At 40.0% G+C, this 9,633-nt stretch overlaps 1 protein-coding gene across 1 annotated transcript; it reads left to right on the top strand.

The window, feature by feature from the left end:
- The first annotated feature begins 2,054 nt into the window (after positions 1-2,054).
- scxa (scleraxis bHLH transcription factor a) lies at positions 2,055-8,429 on the top strand. Its single transcript, XM_016569621.1, has 2 exons — positions 2,055-2,965; positions 7,682-8,429. Exons 1-2 carry the CDS (start codon positions 2,396-2,398, stop codon positions 7,718-7,720), a joined length of 609 nt encoding a protein of 202 aa, XP_016425107.1. The 5' UTR covers positions 2,055-2,395; the 3' UTR covers positions 7,721-8,429.
- Positions 8,430-9,633: the final 1,204 nt, after the last annotated feature.

Genomic DNA, 9,633 nt, shown 5'->3' on the forward strand with positions numbered 1-9,633 from the left:
AAATTCCCCTTAAAAAGGAAAAGACTGTATAGTCTAGCTCAAAAAGTACATATCGCTACTATTAACAACAAATAACAAATTAAAAATGAGGCCAAAAAGAACGGAAGCGAGTGTTTGAGAGGATCCGCCTCTACTGTGGTTTCGACCACGAGCAAACGCCGGAAATCAGATATCCCGTCTGGCCTTTAACTCGCATCGCTTATTAATGAGGTTGCGGTTCAAAGAGACTAAACATGAGACGGCAATAATATGGATTTACCACGTCCTCAAAACGTCTTTTTCATCATCTCCATCTCAAGCCGTCATTCACAGAGAAATGGTACGAAAACCACATCGTTACGCCGCCAGACTAGTCTTGAGCTAATTTCAAAAATATGAAATCTAGAGAAAATGAAGGGGGAAAAATGACAAGCCACCATTCATATCTTCATATTTTCCAGAGGGTAAATAGGAGTTGAAATTATAATGACATCAAGGAGTACACTTATAATCCATCAAATGGTTGCGTTGTATGGAAACGTATTTTGTTTTATTTACCTTCTGTCACTTTACACTTCACCTATACAACAGAAATAAAACATTAGGATGAGAAAAGACCTGAACTTGGAGAAACAGCATGCTGGTCTTGTGCAATTTTCCCTCAACGAAACCTATAAGGACGGTAAAGTCAAGCTGATATGTTTTGGGAACAATATTTTTAATGACTTGCAGCTATAAAGTTACAAAAGCGTGACAGAACATATAATAAGTTCAGACAACCTTTTCAAACTTCCATAGTTAAGCTAAGCAAGACCATATAACTTTCCTCAGTTATTCTCAAAAAGACCCAATATATCCTTTTCTCAAAAAAACACAACATGACCAAAATCTGTTTCTCAGAGGGATTATCTTCATTTCATCATAAATTGGTGATTGGTGGTAATGACTAAGAGAAGAACAGGTGCTACGATCTGAGTTATGGTTCCGTTGGATGATGTTATATTGCTATTTCCCTCCCGTGACTAAACCGGTTCAGCCAGACAAAACGGCAATGTACTAAAGTATAAGACAACCCACTCATCTTCATGTACAACATAGTTCATCAAACTACCGGACAGTCACTGACTCAGAGTGGAAGACAAACCACAGGAGTGCAGACTCACTGCAAAAGACCGTCCCTGAGAAGGTCCGACTCTGACCCAAGGGTTTCTTTAAAACTACCACTGAGGTAAGGTAATGGTTACAGAGTTCAGGGGGAGGAGGGCAGAATGGGTGAAAGAATGACTCAAACTTTACAGATCTACAGTTGAAGCCCTGGAGTGTTTGAGTCCCTCTAGGATGCAGTATAACTGTAAATGAAGGGTGAAAGGAAGAGGCAGCGGGTAAATAAAGATAAAAGAGCAAATGGTGTCAAAAGAAAAACAGCAAGCAAACAAGGTGGCAAGAATGAAAGCAAGAAATTAGGAAAATTTCTAAAAAAGAAAGAAATATATACAAAAGCAAAAAAGCAAGAAAGAATCATTTAAAATCAGTATAAGAAACGAGAAAAAGAGGAAACGAAAAAGAGGAAGAAAGGGTAATAGCAATTTTAAATCAGTAAGGAAGGAAGGAAGGAATGAAGGAAGGAGGGAGAAAGAAAAAGAAAGAAAGAATAAAGCAAGCAAGGAAATGACAATCTTCAAGTAAGAAAGTGAGCAAGCAGAGGGAAAATATGACAGAAAAAAAAGGATTGTTGTCAGATAGAAAGCAAGCAAATGATTATGAAAGCAAGACACGATTTCAAACCACTAAAGCAAGCAAGCAAGCAGGAAGGGGAAAAAAAGAAAGGCCATTATTAACTGGGAGTTAAATAAGCTGAAGTTGATAGCTGTATAGAACCACTTTGCTCCCTGCCTGAGCCGCCAGCTGGGGTATTTGCATAAGCAGTAAAAGAGAGGGATGGACAGAGGGAGAGAGAGAGAGAGTGAGGGAGTGAGAGAGGGAGGAATCATACCAGACACTCCCACAACCTATAAAGCACAACCATACTGAAACACTCAGTGAAACCACACGTGGGTCTCTGCTCAGGGGGGAGAGCCAGTGCTGCATAGAGACAGAGAGCCGGAGAAGGAGTGTGCATGTGTGTTTGAGGAAGCAAGACGTGGATTTCAGCTCAGATGGGATGTGAGTGAGGACAAACAACAAGTTCAACCCTTCAGGATCAATTCTCCAAGTCTTGACGGTAAAGAAAAACTAATTTCAAAGGGTCCGTAGTGGCAAAGCAATGTAATACCAGAGCGCAACTGTACTAGAGGACTATCCAAAGAGCAAACAAGTGCAGGATTGGTTCTGAAGCCAAGAGATCCATGCATTACGAACTCTAGAGTCTTGCAAGCAACATTTGAGATCCGTGTGGAGAGGTTTGGAGGTTTCAGCAATGTCTTTCGCGATGGTACGACCGGCTCCCAGCCGATACCTGTATTCGGAGATCTCAATGATGTCAGAGGACGATGAAAATGGCAGCGAGAGCTCAGGCTCGGACGACCGCTCTTTTCTCTTGGACACCTCGGGGTACGACCTTAAAATTGGAAGAAAGCGGAAACCTGGCATAGGAGGTGGTGGACGGCTGTTAGGGTCACCACCCAACTCCACGGGCACAATGGGTCCACTGCCAGAGGGCCGCCAACGCAATGCAGCCAACGCACGGGAGCGGGATCGCACCAACAGCGTCAACACAGCCTTCACTGCGTTGAGGACTCTCATCCCCACGGAGCCTGCCGACCGGAAGCTGTCCAAGATCGAGACCTTGCGGTTGGCATCCAGTTACATCTCCCACCTGGGAAATGTGCTCCTGGTGGGCGAAGCTTGCGGGGACGGACAGCCGTGCCACAGCGGAGGGCCGTCGACTTCAAACTACTACCACCACCATGGCTCGCCAAACCGGGGCTCGGAGAACTCGCAGCCCAAACAGATCTGCACGTTTTGCCTCAGCAACCAGAGGAAACTGGTGAGTGAGATGCATGCAGGTGTTCGCCGTTAAGGTTGTGCAAAGATCTGGACGTGTTCAAGTCCACAAACAAGCTGAAGAAATACAGACAGAGGTGTGAAATACGGCTGAACCTTGGGGAGGGATAAAAGCGGGTCTGAATCATTCTCTGCTAGTAAGGTCACTGAGGGCAATGACGTGAGGCAAAGTTAGTCAGGATACAGTTGGGATGTATTAAATACTATCAAAATAAACTTGTAGATTACCTTTTAAACAAGTAGTTGCAAATATTTGTTTCCTTTCTACAAAGCATTTCTGTAAATCTAGCCACAACAAAGCAGTTTATATACACAAAACCTACACTCTTAAAAATAAAGGTGCTTAGAAGGTTCTTTACAGCGATGCCATAGAAGAACCATTTTTGGTTCCACAAAGAACCATTCAGTCTTTGAAGAACCATCTCTTTCTTACCTTTTTATAATCTGAAGAACCTTCTTTCACAAAGAACCTTTTGTGAAACAGAAAGGTTCTTTATGGAACCATTTAGACAAAAAAGGTTCTTCTATGGCATCGTGAAGTACCTTTATTTTTAAGAGTGTTTTAAGAGAGTTCTAGATCTGGCACTGCAAAAACATATAACTCAACAGAAAGCTGATAAGGCATAATTATGTACATGCTTTCCGAGGCATGATCAACTAGTGGTTTCAGATATTCTGCCCTACACCGGCCAACTACGTCTTTTAGTGTATCTGTGTCGTAATTCTCAGCCTCCCCGAGATAATGTTTGTCACTGAAAACCGTCCTCGGTGCTCTGAAGCTGAGTTATGACTTTATCCACATGTCCTTTTCCATCAAGGGCGATATCTCTGTTACAGAGTACGCTGCTACCATGACCTCATAGACAGATGCAGTGAAAGATCTGATTAAATGTAGCCCAACGGAAAATATCCAATCAACAAAGAGACTGTCAGGTAATATACAAACACATCATCCATCTCTTCCCCCAGTGAGCGTGACTGTGCTGACCTTGGCCCGTGGAGCCAACACCACAGCACATTAAAAATAAAACTGTAAATCACGCTCTGGCTGTGAGGAATACAATGACACCAAACCAAAAACAGGGGGAAAACTGTAATTTAAACTTGCATGGCGAAGAACTGTCAGAGGTTGAAATATAGCACACGCTCAAGACAATTACACTCCGCCATGACACAAGAGCATTTTTGGTCAGGGTATCTCACCACCGCAACGTGTGTTTAATCCTCAAAAACCTGAAGTGCTTCCAGAAGCCACTGAGCTACATTTTCTTTTCTGGATCTTTCAAAGTAAAGTCTGTAGTGAAGGAAATAAACAATAAAAGATAGCAACTGATTCTGCTGTGGATACTCTGCACCGCATGGGTGAATTACGACAAACCTAGTTTGGGCCATTTATGACAAATGAGCAAATGGGAAGCATAAATATGCAAATGTAAATGGTCCGTGATCTATATATCAGGCCATGGGAATCTAGGGAACATCTGCTGCTGGGTATTTTCCCCCAAGTAGCCGTGCACCAACCTCAGCGTTTCACTCTCACATCCTGTGTTGTTCTTAGTCGCTTCCTCGTTGCCCAATTAATATCCTTGTCAAGCACGAAATGCAACCTGCTCGGACCTTCGTAAATCTTTCAATGGAGGATTTTCACAGATTTCTGAAAGGAACTCAGCATTCTTTGCACTTTAAGCTGAGAGCATTAAGGCCATTAAATTGTTAAGATTTCAATGGATTTATCTTGTAGCAAGAAAAACACTTAAGTACAAAAAAGTGAAGAAGAATATTTCCCGTAAATCCCAAAAACTGATTAGCAGACCAATTTTTATAAGTCAAACTGATCTAATCAGCTGCTATTTAATGAAATATCAACAGGTCTGTGTGAGCAATTCATGTACTCAGCTAAATTGTCTAAACATTATTAATAAATTCGACATCGACAACTGTTGCTCTCTAAATATCGATCAAGCTCAAAATAGCAACTCATTGAGCATCTACAAGTATCCAAATCTAATTCCTAGACGTTCGATATAGCCACACTGTATATAAAAGACTGAAACAAATGTACATAATAAGAGTTCCTTATAACTCAAATTTATAATAGGCAACATAAAGGTTTTATTTGCTAAACTGTTTGTGGTTAAACTATTGTTGAAAATCACATAGAAACCACCCAGAAACCACAGAGTTAGGAACAACAACAGGCCAAAGGCCAACACTCCCATTTCAGGCCGTAACCTTAATCCGTACAAAACGAAATGATAGATCTTTATAAGTCCAATCGAGAATTACGCCCATGTCTTCGGGATTCCAGTGGCAGGCAGATATTTGAAACAGACCGGGCATTGCCTTTGTAGTGCGCTTTCAGAAGTGGGTCTGTGCGCTCCAAAACCGCACTCGTCTCTTTTACCCCTACTTAGTGCTCATTACACCGTGAAAGAATCCCTCAGCCAAGACGCACGGCTTTATTGTTTCTAAAGAAAGAGAAAGACGAAATGAAGAACACACACACTAGGGGAAAGACGTAGAGGTATAACTGAATTCAAATGTTCGGGTTTTCGCCAAAGTTAAGCCTCTGCAAGCTGACACAAATCAGACAGCTGCGTCGAGATTCTCCAGCGAACGAGCGAAACGGACGTTTAAATCAAACGCAGACAGTCGTGCGGCAGAAAACTGCTACTTTTGCCTGCTAAGACATTCAAGACTCAAACAGATTTGTGTCTATATAAAAATGATAGATTTTACCCTAAACATTTTCCAGCTTTTGATGCATCTGGCGGTTTTATCTGTATTTATTTTCATATTGGACTGCTTCTTGATATTTGCACATGCACGCACTCACTCGGTAACTACTATTTTCTACATCACTATATCCACATGGCTGTACCACAAATATGACAGAGCAAGAAATTCCCCCTATTTTTGTGTTTTGACACCATCTTCCTCTGTCCGTTCGGCTAAACCACACTAGTCATTAGTGGTGGATGCTTGGTTTCTTGCAGGTGAGGACATAGGTTTGGATAGATTGCATAACCAGACTGGATTACTCAGAAAATGCCTTTTTTGAGGCAGATGGGATGTCTTCCTCACAGTTATGGCATCTACTCAGATGGTAACTGAATAAAAAGTAACGTGGGTCATATTTTCTGCATAATTATCGAGACTTCTCTCATTACGAGCATCTGGAAGAGTTTAGAGTCTTTCGCTCTAACGGGAGCCCGAACATTTGACACAATATGAAATTATTTGAAGTGTTAGCAGCGCACGTTAAAGAGCCAACATTTTTCCCTCCGTAAACTGCAGTTTCATTCGAATGTATCCTGAAAGATTTGGCCAAAAGCGGGATCTTATAAAACCGCCAAATGTGAATACTTCAATACCTTCTGGAAAGTGAAGCCACATGAATTAAAGTCGGGTTGGAATTGGGTCATCCTTTACCACAGGTGGGGAGGTACGCTTCATAACCATAAACGAAGGGAAACTAGTGTTTTCGCTTGTGGGCAGCAGCAAAAAGGTCTGTGCAAATACTCCCGAACACTATAAAAACAATCAAGAGAGTGTAAATGGTGCATTCAAAAGGTGCAAAACTCATATATTGGGATTAGCGCAAACACAAGACTCAGTTTTAATAATCTACCCGTCCTGTCACCACCGAGAGGCTAGAGTTTCACGTCTAAGCACATGCATGCACACACACCGTCTCATTGTGATCTTCAGAAAGCCGTCAACGTTAAACGTCAACCTAAGGTGAAGCCAAATATTTGTGTTAAGTGCACCGCAGCCGCTTGAAGAAAAAAAAGGAGGTGAACACCAATTTATTGATATAAAGATATTTGAGAATTTGCTGTGATTTGTTTCCTGCCTCAAAGTACTTGGAAATAATGTGTTTATAAAGGACTTCAGACCAAGGGGAGCATACGATCAATCTGGGCATTTGGATGTAAGCTCCAGCAATAATAATTTCTTTACGGCGTGTTAGACAGGATATGAAAAGCAAATGTAGGCAAAATCCTATTAGTTTGGCCTTAAGTGATCCCTGGAGTCAGAGTGCTGGTGACTTTAAAGTGGCACTGAACTTAAAGGAGGGGCTGGGGGGGAGAAGAAGGAAAGAAACAAAGGAAAACGTTGAGGGTCAGTGTTATTTTCAAATGGGATTCTGTCTGACTTCATCAGTTAAGGTTGAGTGTTTCGACTAGGAACTCTGCCTACATCAGATGGGGGCCGCAGGAATGATGGCATTTCATCTGCTCCTGTTCTAAGCAAAGCAAACTGGGAAATGTGAGCCAGGTGTGTGTGTGTGCTACCGCAAATGGAAAGGTGATAGGATAAAAACAGCAGGCGCATTAATGCCAAACGGCAACATGAACCATCAAGAGTCAACAACTCCTTAAAAACTGAAAATCAATAAACTTGTAATTTTAAACTTGTAATTCTGGATAAAAGCATCACCTAAACAAATAAACTTCAATGTAAAAATGTAAATAAATTTTAATACATTTATATGAAAATAAATGGATATTAAATAATCATTTAAAAACATAAATAAATATAATATAATTTAATTAATGTAAATAAATAAATAAATACAAATATTAAAAAATATTTTTTAACAAAAATTAACAAAAAAATTGAATTAAAAATAAGAACAAAAAATAGTTGGACCTGACATTGCTCATAACTAATCAAATATTTTCTTTCATTTCAGACCAAAGACAGAGAGAGAAAATCGGCTCTGAGGAGTTAAGCCACGACGTGAATGGATTTACAAAATATCATCATCACCAATGTACAAAAGCTGATGACTGCAAAACGCAATGTTGTGGTGTATATATATGCAAATATCAATTCATATTTAATTATTTGTAAATCGCCGTTGGACTGGAGCATTTTATTTGGGGGAAAAAAAACACATATGACTGGAAAAAGACCAGACTGCAGCGATTTGATTATGCAAGAGCTGAACATCCCCACCACAGACTTAATCCATTTCCACCTTTTCTGTCCATTTACACACCAAGCTACACCAAATGTTTATTTTTGACAACAGGGAGTTGAGGTAAAGCTATTCACCAAAGACTATCTGAATAAGAGGACTGCATTTACAAGGTCGCAAATGATCACATCACTTCCCCAGGAGACACAACATACGGAGCCCAGCTTTACAAATCAAAACAATGAAGGAACATCTTCCAATATTCAAAATCAAAGATGACCTTGGGAAAGTGCTCATATTGAGGACATGAATTAATGCAAACTGATGTGTGGCACGTTATTTCTTACAAAAACATGAAAGACACTTAGCCTGACTATGAAACCGCAATAAATTCAATAAATGCAGTATACTGTATGTCCAATATGGCAAATGACATATATTCTTCATTGTTTAAATTAAAAACGACTGAACCAACAGAGTGAAAACCACCTGCGTTTCTTTCTAGTATGTCTCAACATCATGTCACAAAGACGTTTGGATATCTGTGTCATCCAGCCGTCCTGTAATTTAGCCAAAACCTCAAAACGGCTACAAAAACAGTCCCTCCAGATAAAGATCAACACTTTAATTTTATCATCTCTGTAGATCATCTCTCATCACGAGTCCTTGAAGACTAAATATTTAATTTCACATTCTCTTTCTGTGTTTCATTAGGTTAAGAAATACAAACACATCTAGAGACACTTACATAGTCTTAGATTTCACAAACTCAGACATAATACTTCAAGATTTATTCAACGTTATCAACTAAAACTGGCAAGAACAGTTGTTTATGATCTACTGCAGTGATTCTCAACATTTCTGCCTGATTCATTATAAAAATGCCCATGGAGTTATAAGATTTTACCAAGACAGTGAGAATCCTGGTTACGGGGGTGAATTGACATATAGAAATATATATATATATTTTTTGGCTTATTTTAATGCTTGTTTTGTCTTATTTTAAATCTCTCTCACTCTCTCTATCTATCCACACACAAACATACACACACGGCTAACTTAGTTTTGCTTGTTTTTTGTGTCATTTCTTTGGTCGCAATAAAAAAAACAACAACAAAAAAAAAACGAATCATTATCTTACAGAAAGTGCAAAGAAGTTATAATAGTTGTTACGATGGTTGCTGAAATCAGAGGACAGGAAGAAGTGTGAGCTGAAACAGACGAGCGAACCGAGGTGGACTGCACAGGAAGTGAGGCCTGTCAGACAGACAGCTGTTCTGTGTGGTGTCGCAGATGGGATTCGCAGGTAAAGCTTTTGGCAGCGGTCCTGGCAGTGTCCACTCCTGACAGCTCCAAAAAAGGGTGAGAGGAAGTTCGGACAAATTTGGTCTTGGTCTTGAGCGTCTCGACTCACGTATCACCGTCTACAACCACCACACCTGCTTGCCAAACTAAAATCACTTCATCTCTCCTTTCAGGTAAATAAAATGAGACTCTGCTTTGATAAACTACTAATCAAAAACAAAAAGAGATAGCTTTATTTTAATCTTTTGACATTAGGTTAATATCATAATAAATGCAACTAATCTTGTGATTGTTTTTGTAGTTAATGTCTAAAACATTCGGCTGCTTCTTAAGAAAAAATATATATACACAAAAAAAGAGCTTCTCATGGGTGATATTTCATACTGAGCTTCAGTGATATTTCAATTCGACCATCGCAA

Source organism: Sinocyclocheilus rhinocerous, unplaced genomic scaffold (assembly GCF_001515625.1).
Source record: "Sinocyclocheilus rhinocerous isolate Xijiao unplaced genomic scaffold, SAMN03320098_v1.1 scaffold1403, whole genome shotgun sequence".
In the NCBI taxonomy this organism is placed as follows: Eukaryota; Metazoa; Chordata; class Actinopteri; order Cypriniformes; family Cyprinidae; genus Sinocyclocheilus; species Sinocyclocheilus rhinocerous.

Bases quoted from the DNA above. Each gene is read 5' to 3' on its own strand.
- scxa (XM_016569621.1), top strand. From the start codon at position 2,396: ATGTCTTTCGCGATGGTACGACCGGCTCCCAGCCGATACCTGTATTCG. The intron at 2,966-7,681 runs GTGAGTGAGATG...CTTTCATTTCAG, and splicing joins TCAGCAACCAGAGGAAACTG to ACCAAAGACAGAGAGAGAAA.